The sequence below is a fragment of the Setaria italica genome, chromosome V, assembly GCF_000263155.2.
Source record: "Setaria italica strain Yugu1 chromosome V, Setaria_italica_v2.0, whole genome shotgun sequence".
In the NCBI taxonomy this organism is placed as follows: Eukaryota; Viridiplantae; Streptophyta; class Magnoliopsida; order Poales; family Poaceae; genus Setaria; species Setaria italica.
Genome location: NC_028454.1, coordinates 3,729,063 through 3,744,436, shown reverse-complemented (window position 1 = coordinate 3,744,436; position 15,374 = coordinate 3,729,063). Strand labels below are relative to the sequence as shown.

General features: G+C 44.1%; 4 protein-coding genes across 4 annotated transcripts in view; 2 read left to right on the top strand and 2 right to left on the bottom strand.

The window, feature by feature from the left end:
- Positions 1–369: 369 nt before the first annotated feature.
- Positions 370–6,599, bottom strand: LOC101776621 (phospholipid-transporting ATPase 1-like). Its single transcript, XM_022826386.1, is given in 8 exon segments — positions 370–913; positions 1,311–1,423; positions 1,426–1,774; positions 2,027–2,246; positions 2,346–2,469; positions 2,580–3,291; positions 4,544–4,850; positions 4,939–6,599. Coding segments are annotated over 8 exon segments (3,540 nt in total). The 5' UTR covers positions 6,449–6,599; the 3' UTR covers positions 370–708.
- A 1,840-nt stretch (positions 6,600–8,439) lies between these two features.
- LOC101776220 lies at positions 8,440–11,391 on the top strand. Its single transcript, XM_004967630.3, has 3 exons — positions 8,440–8,813; positions 9,817–10,144; positions 10,989–11,391. Exons 1-3 carry the CDS (start codon positions 8,642–8,644, stop codon positions 11,191–11,193), a joined length of 705 nt encoding a protein of 234 aa, XP_004967687.1. The 5' UTR covers positions 8,440–8,641; the 3' UTR covers positions 11,194–11,391.
- A 249-nt stretch (positions 11,392–11,640) lies between these two features.
- Positions 11,641–14,488, top strand: LOC101775550 (chaperone protein dnaJ 72). The gene is made up of 3 exons (XM_004967629.3): positions 11,641–12,222; positions 12,764–12,833; positions 14,069–14,488. The coding sequence occupies exons 1-3, from the start codon at positions 11,780–11,782 to the stop codon at positions 14,129–14,131; spliced, it is 576 nt and encodes a 191-aa protein (XP_004967686.1). The 5' UTR covers positions 11,641–11,779; the 3' UTR covers positions 14,132–14,488.
- Positions 14,489–15,060: 572 nt separating this feature from the next.
- LOC101758282 (calmodulin-binding protein 25) overlaps positions 15,061–15,374 on the bottom strand; it is a gene marked incomplete in the record, with an annotated part of 4,102 nt that continues 3,788 nt past the window's right edge. The window contains 1 exon segment of the mRNA XM_004971487.3: positions 15,061–15,374.

Genomic DNA, 15,374 nt, shown 5'->3' with positions numbered 1-15,374 from the left:
GGGCCTCCCGTCACCTGCCTTCACCGAGTTTCGCTCCAGCCTCAACATCACCTGTGGCTAGTTGCGTCTGTGGGGGGGCTTGTGTGTGTGCCTTTCCTTTCTTGTCCAGTCTGCAACTCCGCTGCGTCGGTAGTTCAGACTGCGGGGGAGTGTTGGTGTATGTGATGTGTGTATTATGGCCCAATAAGACCCATGTATGACTGCTATATAGCTACCCACTAGGGTTAGCCCAATAGATAAGATTTATACTCTAATATTTTTAACCTGGACTTCTAATGTACACAACGCACACGCAACACACACAAAAAAAAAAACACACCCCTATGCACGTGGTGGACCTACAAACTATACACACACCACACGTCCTTCTTGAGATCCTGCAAACTGTATTGCAGAGAGAAACTTTGGAAAATTAATTTCCAAGCAATTGTGCTGTGCGTTCCACATTTACATTACACTCCAAATCTTGGAAACTAAATTACCAAAGCATCTGTGACCTTCACATTTACATCACTACCCTACATTTTCCTGCCACAAACAGTTGGAAAAAAAATTGTGTCAATGATTTCTATTTCCTTTTACATACATACTAGTAGGAGGCTAAACCTATCACTTTACAACTAAATGAATCAGCTCTATGCACACCAAAAGGGTGAAAAAGACGCAAGTGAAAAAAGAAGAAAGAAACATATAGTTTCCTCGCTATTGTCATGAAAATCCTCTCATTGGAACTTCTGCGCGGTTCACCTGATTTACATTCGTGATTTTTTCAATCTCTCTGGCGATTTGAATATCACTGGGCCTAAAGTGTTCTGTGAAAGCCTTGATTACAAAATGTGGGACCATTGCTGTGACAACAATGATAAGCAGCAGTAGCCAAAACAGACCGGTCCCCATTATATGAAAGATTGCACTGAAATAATTGAAACGGCAATAGTTAATGTGCAATTCATCATAGTATCTGACTAACCGCAAATGAACTATTCGTAACCTTAAAGAAAAGACCATCATGGCTCTCGTTTTACTAGAAGAATTACAGTGCAAAAGCAACAGATCGAAATGTTGTGTGCAATAAACAAAAACCTCTGTATTGTTTGTCTATTCAGATGATTTTCTACTAACATGTTTGAAGAAATGAACAATCTTACATGTTTATAATAATTTCTTGTAGGAAAATAACATGAATATCTTTTTGTTCCAAACTCCAATTAATTAATTAAATGCTTAATAACAAAAGCATAGCTATTTCATGAAATAATAAATGATAATGCATGGCGTCAGTAATAGGAGGTTAAAGAGGAAGTACTCACCCATAACCTGGAAGAATCCATATGGAATCTATCACAAAGAGGCAAATGGTAGTTGCTGCAATTGTGCCCCACACAAATGCATGTATTATCCAATTCCACCTAATGATGGGGGAGGGGCCAATTGCATATTTACAACAGCAATGACAGCTGCAAGTGCCCACAGATCTCCAAGACTAGACATATCTATTGTGCTTCGTCTATATGCAAAATATGGTAAGTAGAAAACAACCAAACTCTGCCAGAGCGCTTCAAGCATATTGAGCACAAACAAATTCACATTATACTTCTCATCCCTCTGGCCAGATCCATATAGCTTGGGATAAGCTAACAAGGTTGCCTTACTAAGATCCTTGTCAAGAATTCCGACAACAATTGTTGGAAGGGATGTATATAGCACAGTATACAAAAGACTACTCCATTCAGTGATTGCAGTTGTCAAAGTGAATGCCGTATAAAGTACATACCTGGGATCACACATGGAGTATTAGTCTTTCTCAAAGGCCAGAGTAATTATAACAAAAATAGTTAATGCAACAAATTTCAACCATAGAGCTTAACATAACCAGATATTATATTTGTAATCCCAGGTAGAAATTGTCTAACAGATATAGTAAAATAATAAATACTGCCTTTCTCAAAACTTGCCATTTTCCTACTCTTTTTTTCAGGTTCCTTAAGTAGTTATCTACAATAAGAAAGAAACCAAAAGCTCTTACCAGAAAAGAACCAAGACAAATGTAGCATTCTTGTAAAAGTTGTAAAGGATCATATATGACATCCTTTGATAATTCCAGTGACCGTGAACTAATAGAAGGGGAACCAAGAATCTAAATTGCCCCATAGAAAAATCTGATGCCATAACAGCTTGTCGTCCTTCTTGACCACTGATGCCAACCCCAACATCAGCCATTTGAATCATTGAAACATCATTTGCGCCTGAATGCCATAAGTAAGAAATTCATATATCAGGTTTGCACATATTAGTTCCTAGAAAATAAAATACATCATAATAAGAGAAGCAGGAAGGAATAATACCATCACCAATTGCTAAGGTCATATCATCTGTCCTGTTCTTGATAAGGGCGACTATCCCTGCCTTTTGTAATGGGGCCACTCGACAACACAAGACAACACTACATTCAGTTGCTAGTTTGAAAAGCTGCCACAATCCATAGAAGGCAAATCATGCATCAGTCATGATAGCTTAGTACTAAGAAAAGTCAAAACAAAACCATAGCATTCATTGTAGAACTATATCAAGATGATTACCTCTTCTTGCAACTCCGTCTCTAGAATGTAAACAAGGCTATTACCATCTACAATCAAAGCGATAGTTACGCTAGAAGCTTCTGATGCTAACACTGGACCCAGTGTAGCAATTGATGAAGCAGATCTGAGCTTCTTAGTTGTGGCAAGTGCTTCCACTAGACTTCTCTGACATGATTCCTTTGAATTGTTATTTATAACAATTTGCGTCATGTCATTGGTCAGCAGCTTACAAGAGTAGCCAATAGAAATTGCTGTCTCCTGCTTATCTCCCGTTAAGATCCAAACCTTTATGTCTGCTTGCCGAAGAGACTCTATTGCTTCTGGAACCCCATCTTGAAGCTTATCTTCAATCCCAGTGGCCCCCAATATGTGGATATTGCACTCTATGTTTGCGGCAACAGATCGGAGTAAGTTTCCTCTTCCAAGTACTGCTGTGCTGGCATTCTCATAAGCCAATTGCCACTCCTCAAACTCAGATTGACTCAATTTACGCATGCCAACAACAAGAGTTCTTAGACCAAGAGATGAATACTTGTGGAGATGTGCCTCTGTTGCACGAACAATGTCCAACTCTGATGATTTGTTTGTAATTCCAAATATTGAACTGTCCGCACCTTTCACATAAAGCTTAATAGTCCTATCTGGGCAGCCAACTATGACAGACATTCTCTTACGATCACTATCAAACTCATGAAGTCCTAATATATCAAATCTGCACATTCCATTCCAGCAGAACACATCAGTACTGTAAGCCAATAATGTTATTATTATATAATTGAAATGTTAATGCACATACACAAAAAAAAGTTGATACACTGTCTGTTATGGCGAATACAGAACAACCTCGTAACATAAACAATGTCTAGAAATAACAGGCAGCATAGATGAGCACCACACATTTTTTTTCTCGAACACGCAGGAGAGCTGCGTATAAATATATTAAGAAGGAGAAAGGGTATAGAACCCGAGCAAACTTACACAGGTTTTTTAGAAACAACCTGAACACCACCACACTAACCAAAAACTATGAGCACCACACGTCACAGAAGATAAAGCAAAGTTAACGGGTGCATAATTAAGAAAACTCCTTAAGTGATGTCACTAAACTTGCACGTGTTTGTCAAATTGTCAAGCACAGTTCCTCTTGAAACATTCACAGAAGGATGAATGATCGAGAAACTAGGTAACTCTTAAGTGTTACCACTTACTAGTAAAATTAGAGTTACTTTAACAACTTGAAAAACTCTAGAAGTTCATGAGCCTCCTTTGCAAATAGAATTTTCGTACTACAATTCAACAAGCACACAAGATATACTAAAATTCAATGAAGCAAACTGATCCCTATTAAAGCTCAAATTAAAAGTTTCTCCTGACAGCCAATTCAACTATTACCCTGGCATCTATTCTGGAGTTCATGCCACAACACTCAGAATTCAGAAGTTTGATGATTCAAGTGTCTCTATAGACCTAGGACCAAAAGATAAAAGATAATAGAAGGGAAAAACATAGTTACCATAATTAACGAATCAGTTTATTAAATATAGTTAGCAATACAACTTCACCGGTCAGAGAATACAACATATGCTGACAATTTAGAACGACAAAACTCAAAATTTGCATTCAGGTAACCAAACAGCAAAATTGAAAAAAAAGATTATGTAACTTAAATTAGAAAGAAAAAATTATAACAACTTGAGCTAATCTGTATTAAATAGCTGATTCTGCAGTGCTACCTATTCTTGCTGATAATAGGACCCCAGTTGTAGAAGGTTTTATCCATTCATCGTGTTTTATAAAATCATGGATCAGGCAGCCTCCTAAACAACTAATCATGTAATCGCGTTGGGCAATTTACAATTCAAAAATAATTATCTGTTGCTAAATGTTACTGAAAACATATTAATGTAGTGTTCCAGTCAACCAGTGTAGCATGGCCATGAAACCAATAGCAAGAGATATGTTACCTTTGCCTGTCACCAAGGACATCAATCACTATGTAACCAGATGTTCGCTCAACAAGGACAATGCCATAAGATGCTGCTGCATATGCTAGTGCCTGCTCATCAGGGGACTCACCCTGATAGTCAATCAACTTCTGTTTATAATCTCTACTGTCAAGGACAAGTGGCACAATGGTATTACAGGCAGCAAGAGCAAGGAAGAATTCAAGAACAAGCTTTGCTTCGTCATTTTTACCACTATCCCTCAGCAGCTTCACGAGCTGAGGGTCAGTTTTAACTGCCATCTTTGGTGTCCACAGATGATCACCGACTGTCCAAAACCAGCAAAAGAAATGCCTTATTAGAAATGACAACACAAAAACAAGTATACTACATTGAATCCATCAAAGCCATCATACCTACAACTGAGTATCCATCTGTATCTTTACCCAAGCTGTAATCAACCCCACGGATCGATGCACACTGGAACACCATCTTGTTCTCTGTCAGTGTCCCTGTCTTGTCAGAGAATACATACCTTATCTGCCCCAAATCCTCATTTATATTCAAAGCCCTGCACTGGAACTTTGACCTTGATGACTCGTCATACAGGTCCTTATCAGCACCCATGAAATATGCCTGTCCAAGCCTTACCAACTCCATTGATATGTACAATGAGATTGGGATGATGACCTGATACACTATCACTGCCATGAGGAATGTAATGAATATCTGCATCCCCACACCATAGTAATTGTAGTTTTTCCCAGTCGTGTAATCCTTCTCCCTGAAGAATTGGGTGAACTCCAACTCCCCCTGGTGATTCAGCACCCAAATCCCAGCAAGCACAGATGCAGTTGTGCACATCCCAATAAGCATAATGGACAATATGACAGTCTCCCGATTTAGCTGTGTTTCCAAGCGACTCCGCTTTGACGGTGCCCCTGAGCTATTTAGCATGGCCTTGGTCTCCTTCCCAGCATATACCACGACCCCTATTGCCCACGTCGTGTTCTTGAGTTCACAACCACGGAGCACAATGTTGGACGGTCCGAGTGAGACACGCTTCTCATCAATCTCCAAATTGGCCTGGAATCCATAGATGTTCCTGTTTGGCCGCTCGCAATGCAGGATGCCGCCTACACCACCATTTTGGGAGAACCTCACCTGCGTCTCCTGCTTGGCATACCTCGTCTTGAGATTGGTCTCCCCGTCGAGATTCACCGTCTGGACATGGGCGACGCCAGTGGGGTCGCTGGTGGCGAGCAGCACCATGTCGGCCGGGAGCGTCTCATTGGACCCGACGCGCACCACGTCCCCGACGCATATGTGCTTCCATCTCTTCGGCTGGAAATCGCCCGCGGTGCCCGGCGCGAGCACGGAGGCGAGGCGGTTGTTCTCCTGGCGGTCGGATCGGTGGCGGCGGAAGTCCTCGTAGGCGTCCTTGACGGCGGTGACGAAGAGAACGAAGGCGAGCGGGAGCACGGACGCGCCGCGGCCGAAGACGGCGACCTGGGGCAGCTGGTTGAGCACAGTGATGGCGAGGAAGTAGACGTACGATAGCCGCCGGAACTGCTCGAAGAGGTTCCGCGGCAGGAAGGTGAGCAACGAGTACTTGGCCGTCCGGATGGCGTTCCCAGCGAACTCCGGTGAGGGCTCCCCCACGACGACCCCGCGGGACTCCTCGTCACCGACCTCCCGCTCCCGCTGCGACGCCGCGGACGGGTCGTCCGTGGGGCCGTCGCCGCGGCGGGATGGGCGGAATGGGTCGGGGACCTCGACGGAGAAGGCGAGTCGGTCCGCGCGGAGGGGAGGCTCCGGCTGCGCCGGTGGGAGCTGCGACGCCGCTGGCGGATGCGGTGAGGGGGCGTCGTCGGGGGTGGAGGTGCCCGGGGTGGTGGTGATGAGGAGCGGCCGCTCGGAAGCCATTGGTGGAACGGAGGTGCCGGGCTAGTGCGCCGGCGGCATCGTTGGCGGAGGATTTGGGCGGGCGCCGGCGAGGTCAAAGGCAGAGGTGGGGAGCGGAAGACTTTTTGGGAGTCGAGACTCGAGAGGTTTCTTCTGTTGTGGACAGGGTTGCCGCAGGAGGAGAGGAATGCTTTGGAGGGGGTAGTAGTTGGATTCGCAGAAACAGGAGGGAACTGATGGAGAATTCTCACAGGATTAGCTATTGGTTCTTAAAAATGCACATGGTTTTATGAATTATGATATATTTAAAAATTATCTAAATGCAGAAGTAGTGAGAGGGGTTGAAATTGGTTTTACAAGTAGATTAAAGATTCACCTTTTTGTTTCTTAAGAACTTGGTAAATTTTGTTTGAAAATTACTATACATCCGAGGTGAGAATGGTTGTTTGCAAGACGGTTTACAAGGTTACCCGATGATTACGAGTATGTGTCATACAAAAGACTATTATGGTACTGCTGATTGCCTTTTGGGATTTTGTTCATAACAATCTATCAAATATATTGTATATATGCACTAGATTACTAGTGCTTTCGAGTAACTTTATTGAGTTCCATAAAATTCCTCTCCTCATGGTGTTAGGTTAATGTTACCATGGGCAAGCCAAATGCTTTGCAACTCAATTATTCCTTTAAAATGTACCAAATACTCGAACCCGACAGATTAAATATGTCCATAATCAATTCTTCTTTACATGGTCTATTTTATGCCTTTCTGTTTCTCACGCATCTGTTTTTAATTCTAATATCAATACCACCTTTAACACGCGCTCTAGCTAGCTTAGGAACACTAGCTACAAAACTCAATAATACAATTATCTGATGTAAAGTTAGGAGAAGTACAAATGTTAGGGATTTCAAGCAGGTGAATTTAGAATTTTGTCTGGTCCTGTGAGCATTCCCATTATCTACCAAAGTACGGAAGTATCGTACCAGGTACCAACACATCAACAAATTTGCATGAAAATGACATTTGCCGAGGTCTATCTGACTACATCCCAATCTGGCCCCACCGTCAGTTGCTCGATTGCGATTGGAGGGGCAGAGAAACCTGAGTAGTTGGGTCGGATGACGTCACTACCAAACTGGCGTAGCTCGCTGCAGAATATCCAACAGTGCTGGAAGGATCCTTTCCTTTCTTGCAACAACCGTCGACCGGCAAGAAAGCTTTGGAACAGAAGCTGGACGGCCTGATGCGATCGCGGCTCATCTATCCACGTCGATATCGACGGCCAGGAATTAACGCTTGTTATTGCCTAGACGACTTGTCACGTATTTCAGTGATCCTTTGAGTGACGTCTTATCCTTTCGGCGAGGAAGTTAATTGACCATTTTGCTGGATGAGAGCAGGTGCCACGTCCTCTCAAATTTGTTGGCCTCATTGTTTTCGTAAAGCTTGGGGCACCTGGTGAACTCAACATCATCCGATAGACCGATACGTGCAAATTTAATGAACCTTCTCTTCTCTACGAAGGCATGTTTGCATTAGGAAAAAAAGAAGGCCATGCCCGTGTTTGCATGCCTTTAATGCTTTTAAAAAGGGAATGTTTGCATGAAAAATGTAATGGTTTTTTATATAAAAAAAATCATGCCCATGTTCTTTGCTTAAATCATCTACACTGGATAACGGATATCAGCAAGATACCCTATTGATTTCCTTGAATGATCTTTGTTCAAGTTAGACACGGTAATAGTGATGTATCAATTGTAATAGAAAGACCGAAATATCTTGCTAAAGGCTAGTCTCGCATTGTTTTCATTTTTCGCCTTATACATCTTGCATTTTGTGATTTTTTTCGCCTCTAATGATTTTTGTCACGATACAAAGTGCTTCCATGGATGGACTGGAGGAAGATACAGGGAGAGAGATGCTGGGCTGTGGGCTGGGCTGAATCCGGCCGACCCATCGCCATAACCTGAGGGCCCGACCTGAGCAGTTGGGGCCGGAGCACTTTCATCCGCTTCGCACTCCAACTCCACTCGCTTTCTTCCCCTCCTTTCCCCCTGGTCCTCTGCCTCTCCCAGTCTCCCTGGCTCGCTTCACAGATCTCCCCTCCACCGTCACGGCTGCGCGGCGCCCGGGAGGAGTAAGGCTCGTCGCGGCTCGCGTCCCGGCGGCGGCGGCGGCGGCGCGGAGCTGACTGGGCCGACCAAGGGATGGACGGCGGCGGGGGGCTGGGCGGGCTGCGGTGGACCGCGGAGGAGGCGTCCACGATCGGGGGCATCGCCACGGTGTCGCTGCTGCACTCCTTCATCCCCACGCACTGGCTCCCCTTCTCCATCGTCGCGCGCGCGCAGCGGTGGCCGCTCTCCCGCACCCTCCTCGTCAGTGAGTACCCATCCTCCCTCCCCCTCTCCCCCCAATGTGCCTGTTTTCCCCCATTAGCTGCGATTGCCGCTCGTGTTGCTGTTCACCGCCCTCCAGATCTGGGGCCTAATTTGATGGTGGGTGGGTGAAGGCGGGCGTCCAGGTGATCGTGCGAGAGAGTGCTGTTAGGGTTTTACTCAGGTCGGGCTGCTCTCGGTGGTTGGTTTCGGTTGGGTTCGGTCGTTCATGTGGCATAAACAAATGGTTGCAGTTGTGGTGCCATGGTAGTGTGGTGGTGCCGGGGTGCTGCCTAGTTCGTATGACATGCTGAGCGCTGCCTGAACATCCGAATGAAATTGCCTGCGCAATGGCAGCATATTCAGGCGCTCCCTGTAGCGTGCTTGTGTTATCTTCCTTTTGGGAGGGATTCTCAGAATTTGCTAGTGAAAGTGTTGCTATGTCATCTCCTGAGGTCGCAAGTTGTTTCATGTTTATGCCTGTGGGAGGTGATTGTGACTGATGCAGTTGTTTCGATGTTTCTCAGCTCGACTCTATATTGTTTATTATGGATATTAGATGGTTATTGAGGAGGTTAGTGGGCATTCTTAGTAATGCAAGTATTGTCACATGTAATATCCATGCGCTGAGTTTGGGCAAACAGGTTACAAAGCTTCATTTAGTTAGAGCAGTAGCCAGTAAATGACTAAACTAGTTGAGTCTCACAGCAGCTTATCTGAGAAAATCTGTAGTTATGATATAATCTTCAGTCAACTACTTGTTTCATGTTCATTGTGATTTTTAAGGAGTTAATGATGCATTAAAACATGAAGTTGTGATTTATGCCAACATCTATGTTTCTCTGTTTGTTTTTTAACTAGAATAATGTATCCCAGTAAGATATTTTACAGTTTCATACTCTTCCTCCTATTTTGCGTGTAAGTTAGTGATGGGTACATTGTTACTTTGCAAGCAACACCATTCCTTCCATATTTTCGTACTAAGAAAAGGTCACTAACTTCTGCAGCTGCATTTGGAGGTGTTCTTCATGTCGTTTCTACGGCTCTTCTTGGGATAACTGCAGTTACTATGGCAAACACTATAGCTGGCGAAGAAACTGTGCATAAACTTGCCTCGCTGTTGCTGATTTTTCTTGGAGGAAGTTATATACTGTTGTTTGCCTTAGGAAAAGGTGGCCATAGCCATGCTCATAACCATCCAATGGAAAAGATGGCTGTTGCTGGTCTCGTCCTTGTCCCTGCATTATCACCCTGTGCAACAACCCTTCCAGTTTTTCTCGCTGTTGGCAACTCTTCCTCCATGATGATTCTTGCAATCATTGTGCTCCTCTTCAGGTCTTCACCCTCATCAACTCCACTCATTTTAGATATTTTACTTGTTGGTACTTACAAATTAAAATGCTACTATCATGTCCTTTCTTTTGTTTTGTTTCTTATAACGCTCTAAAGTAGAAATGAGAAAAGGGACGAACCGTGGTGAGATATTTTTTCCTTGTACTAAATTAGTTTAAGCAAAAAAGTGGTACTGAGATTACCTATCATTTTGGCTTCTAAGAAGTTGCTTAGCCACAGATTTCCCTCTTTGTTGGGACCTCTGGCCACTGTGTGTCACCTTTAGCCGACACTTAGAGCATGCTGAGACAGAAAGGAACAAAATCAAGTAAATCAATGTACAGATGCATTTGCTAAGTCATGAGCTTGTTTCTTTCAGTTTGTAAGGTTATCCTTTTGAGATATTTCTCATGCTTCATTAATCATCATATCGTTGTAGCAGATGCATACATTAGGAATAAAAATGACACAAGGTTAACCAATTTGGATTCAAGGGTTATCGTGTTAAAATGAGTGGCAGCTTGTTAGTGAGTCACTCATTTTTTAGCTGTAGAATGATTCACACCTCTCAACTATAGTTTTCAATAGAAACTGATGGCACATAACTTTAGAGGGGTAAGTAGTGTAAGGCATCATCAAATGCCTTGTTTCCTTCATTTTTTCTTCTAGGTGATTTCTTTTAAATGTGATAGGCTCATGAAGTATCAACAAGATGCTTCATATGGCATATCTTCCTTCCTATTCATCGCCTACTGCTCAGTTGACTTGCATTTAGTTTCTTCCTGTCATATCTTCCTTCCAATTCATCGCTTCTATTCAGTTGACTTGCATTTATTTCTGCCTGCAGCACCATCACTGTGATGACATCCCTGGTGGCCCTCTCATTCTACGGTGCTAGCCAAATCAAGTTTCACTGGGTCGAGCGATATGACAAGATCCTTGTCGGCACGGTCCTGTGCCTTGTTGGAATCTTAACATATGTGTTCCATCATCACGACGGTGATGAGCACTCTCTCCATGAGCATGTGCACCGGAAACTCGTGTCTCCATAGATGACTAGTAGATAGTGAATGAAGTTGCATATGTTTGTGTCAAAAATTTATGTTGTTCCCCTAACCGTCCGAACAATGATTGCTGTATACCATCTGATTATCGACCCATGCTGAGTTCATCTGCCTTTCTGGCTTTGCTGGGAATTCATATCAACTGATATAGTGAATATATTGTGGAAACTGCGTGAAGTTTGTACCGTTGTGCTGCATACAAAGGGGATCATTAATTCAACTTGTTGGCCGGTGATTCAACACAGGGTTGGTTCGGCATTCTGAAATTTCACTGTTACTTTTGGATATACACGAAAATTCATTTCTTCTTTTTTTTTTCCCACGAGTAAAGAAGAGGGAATCCGTTACTTGTGGAGCCCAAGAAGATAGGCGTAGGCCTAGTCATTTTGGCCCAAATCTAGCCCAGTAACCCTACAAAGGGCCGGGTCGGGCCCGGAAGAACGCGCGGCAGGCAGACCGGCCACGCCGCCGCCGCCGTAGCCGATCCCTTTCGTCTCCCCGCCACCGCCCTCCTCCGGCTTTCCTCCCGCGACCCACCGACCGAATCCGATTGTCTTGGGGCTCCAGGCGGGGGATGGGCGACCACTACCAGACGCTGGGGCTCCGGCGCGACGCCACCAAGGCGGAGGTCAAGGCCGCCTTCCGCCGCAGCGCGCTCCGTGACCACCCCGACCGCCACGCCAGCTCTACCGACTCGGCCGCCCGCGCGGACGCCGCCCGCCGGTTCCGCCAGGCGTCCGACGCCTACCACGTCCTATCCGACGACCGACGCCGCGCCGAGTACGACCTCCGCCTTCGCGGCTCCGCGTCCTCCTACGCTCGCACCTCCTCCTCCGGCTGGGCTTCCTCCTCCTCGGCTCCGTACGGGTACGGCTACGGGTACGGCCACGGAGGTGGTTCGTGGCGCCGGACGCCTCCGGGAGCCGGTGCCGGCGCTGCGGCGGGATCGATTGATTGGGAATTCCTGCTGAAGGCGGTCACTCGGCGAGGGTTCCTTATCAATCTGGGGTTCGCCAGGCGAGTCAAATAGGCGTAATTTTCTTCTATTCTATCAATAGCGCCGTGCAAAAGGGGATTTCGGAAATGCCGGCAAGCTAGTCTGTAGCTTCCCTTGCTTAGTTGCTGTGTTCTTTTGATGAGTGCCATCTATTGGTGATTACTAACCAAACAAGATGATAGTAATGCTTGAACCAAGGACATCAGAATGGAGCCAAACGTGCAAATATGGCTTATGACGTTGCACATTTGAGCAGCACATCTGTTGTATTGTTGTAGGTCTATGGAAAAGAAGGTAGCATGATTGTTTTAGTTGGTGTTTGGTCCATGAAATTCAGGGTTTGATCAGTTTCCTAAGAGAAGTGGAGAATGAATGTCACACATATGGTTGGTAAAAGTTCCAGGGAACACATGCTTGGTTTTGCAAACTAGTGTGTTCAACGTAGCGTTTTTTTGCTGTCTACTACTAAGTATTATAGTTCTGGTGATCTTTCAGTATTTTAAATACGATAGCTGTAGAGAGTTCATGTCTCATTGAGTCATTGATAACTCTGTACTGCAGTGTATTGCTTTCTGGAGCAGCTTTTCTGGATGGGAGTATTCTAGAAATTTGGAATATGAATAACTCTGGGGTAAGTGTTTTTCATTGCGTTCTTCATTCTTTTTCGCAATGTTCACATAATCACATTAATTCTCTCTGTATAATCAATAGAACCCCTATTATGCAGAATGAATTATATCAACTGCCAATTATTATAAAGTGTTACATGAACTTTTAAATTGAGTTGCTAATTTGTATTGTTGTCCTTGTGGGGGGAAGCTAATGATAAGCAAGTGATTAGCTTTTTGATTGGAAAATGAGAAAAGGACATAACTGAAACAGACTATGGAGGAAGATGACTAGAAGAAAATGGTCAAGTTCACTCATTTTACTTTGGCAAGATGTAGAAAAGAAAGAGAGCGGTGAACTTACTCGTTTTATCCATGCAACATCCTTCTGTTGCCACTGTTATATTGCACCACCGTAGTGAAGTTAAATGTGTTATATCTGAAATTCTGTTGTGCAACTTAGATGTTTTATTTTTTCATGACAGGTTGGTTAGTAATATGAATATAAATTTTTACGATGCCTTGAATTTGGATTCCTGTCACCTCACGTTGTCACTGTAAACTTGCTAAATATTATGGAATATGATAAGGTCTTTGAATGGTGGTCGCCATTTGTTTCAGGAAAACATACCAAACTTTTAAGAGAATTTAAAATGTGACATCAGATGACAAACCTGTCAACAGAAGAGTGTTCTATTTTTTTACTTAAGCAAGAATCATTCTATTGAAACATATGGTAGAATTCGATCTATACACAATGTGATGGCATGTCGATTGTGCATTCTTCTGTCATTTACATGTCGGCACTTTGGCAGTAGTAAGTGAGCCGACAGATCATAACCTGTTGCATGGTAGGCAGTGAAATGATTCAATTTTTTTGTAAGTGTACCATGCTGATTCAATCCTTCCTTCCTTCCTTCCTTCCTTCCTTTTGTTTCTTTTTTTCCCCATACGCTAAGAGCTGCACAAGGCCTAACCTGCTAACTGAGACGCATTGGCGCAGTTACCTGCTCAGGTGGCTTAGAACTCAAGGAAACTTGCATCATCAAAATATTGTAAATTGCATTGCACTTATGATGGGAATGCCTAGAATGTGCCTGCCTGTATTGGTAAATGCAAATATTGAAAATTACTATATCCTGCCGTATTTGTACATTATTACATATTTGTACTGACAACTGATATCCTGCAATATATGGCCGTATTTCTACTGATAACTGATCCCTCAACCAATACTGCTGGTATTTTTTATGTGCAGAAATCATTTGAAGATGTGATCGAGTCGATTGAGAAGGCTAAAAAGGATGCAGAAAGGAGATAGGTAGTAGAAGTTCGGGCGTTCCATCGATTCTTGGTACATCAGTACATATGCTGACTTGCGAGGCAATGTGCATATTTCTGTCCAGATCCTAATGTATAGTTGTGAATGTCTTTCACGAAGTTGTGCTTCAGCCTTGTAAAACCTTGCGTGGGGTCTCTGTATTCTCCCCTCACAGGAACTGTACTCGCACTATGTGGTTCTACTTCCATGGCGGAAGATCTGGTTAGACTGTAATTCATTTGTTGATGGAAATAAGTAATTATGCTGAACAAATGACTGCAATTCACGTAGGCTTTGAGGAAAACTATATGGACTTTGCAGCTTTGCTACTGTTCATGGCAAGGAGGGAAATAGCAATCTAGATATGTACGTTTGAGTATGTTTTGGTACAGAACCCTGGCATTGTTGTCTCAAGATGAGACAACAATATAACCATTTCCTTTCCATATGTGCATGTTACGCTCACGTGGACGCTGCACTCGCGCTCCAGGAGCTTTTACCAGGTGAGCAAAGGCAGTGCGGCCAGCGCCCATCAGCCTGGCTGATTTTTACGCGTCGTGGCAACGGTTTTTGGGAGTTGATGACGTTGCGTTCACACTTCAACCACCTGCACACTTGGTGCGGCCCCCCCATGCCATGGATGCGTTCACACACAACCTACTGTGCTGTGGCCTGTGGACCACCGGTCAACGCCTCTGTGCCCTCTCGGCTGTTTCTCTAGACGACATTGTACTAGTACAGCAGTTACTAAGCTAAGTATGCATGGCATCACCTTCTTCAAAATGTGCTACGAAACCCTCGGGCGGCGACGTGCAACTCAACTGAATCCTGAAAGGCTGAACCAGAGGGCCTGAAAGCACAATCTAAAAATCGTTCACGTTTGCAGATCTTGTTCTGCGATTCGTACCAAATTCCTCTTCTCCCCAACAAGGCGCCATGCATTAGATTCGATTAGAGAGAATAATTAGCATAATCCTATATTTAACCAACTGGAAGAAGGAACCATGGCAACCAGCCATGTCACAAAGCAACAGAACCACGGCGCTACTATCCTAACACTACTTGCTTTACATGGCATGCAAAAACTCCATGGATGCTAGCTAGGACACCACGGGCATCATCGAGGCATCAACCGACAGCCGTCCGATCCTCGCATCGGACGGACCGAAAACTTTTCTAACAGATGGCTGACAAGCTAGAAAGAGCAAATGACTGCTACTCCACTACTGCAGCAAAGCAACCA

What these genes read in the sequence shown, in the direction of transcription:
- LOC101776220 (XM_004967630.3), top strand. Translation starts at nt 8,642, where the DNA reads ATGGACGGCGGCGGGGGGCTGGGCGGGCTGCGGTGGACCGCGGAGGAG. An exon ending in CTCCCGCACCCTCCTCGTCA is followed by an intron (nt 8,814 to 9,816) that starts GTGAGTACCCAT and finishes TAACTTCTGCAG; the next exon opens with CTGCATTTGGAGGTGTTCTT. An exon ending in ATCATTGTGCTCCTCTTCAG is followed by an intron (nt 10,145 to 10,988) that starts GTCTTCACCCTC and finishes TTCTGCCTGCAG; the next exon opens with CACCATCACTGTGATGACAT.
- LOC101775550 (XM_004967629.3), top strand. Translation starts at nt 11,780, where the DNA reads ATGGGCGACCACTACCAGACGCTGGGGCTCCGGCGCGACGCCACCAAG. An exon ending in ATCAATCTGGGGTTCGCCAG is followed by an intron (nt 12,223 to 12,763) that starts GCGAGTCAAATA and finishes TCTGTACTGCAG; the next exon opens with TGTATTGCTTTCTGGAGCAG. An exon ending in GGAATATGAATAACTCTGGG is followed by an intron (nt 12,834 to 14,068) that starts GTAAGTGTTTTT and finishes TTTTATGTGCAG; the next exon opens with AAATCATTTGAAGATGTGAT.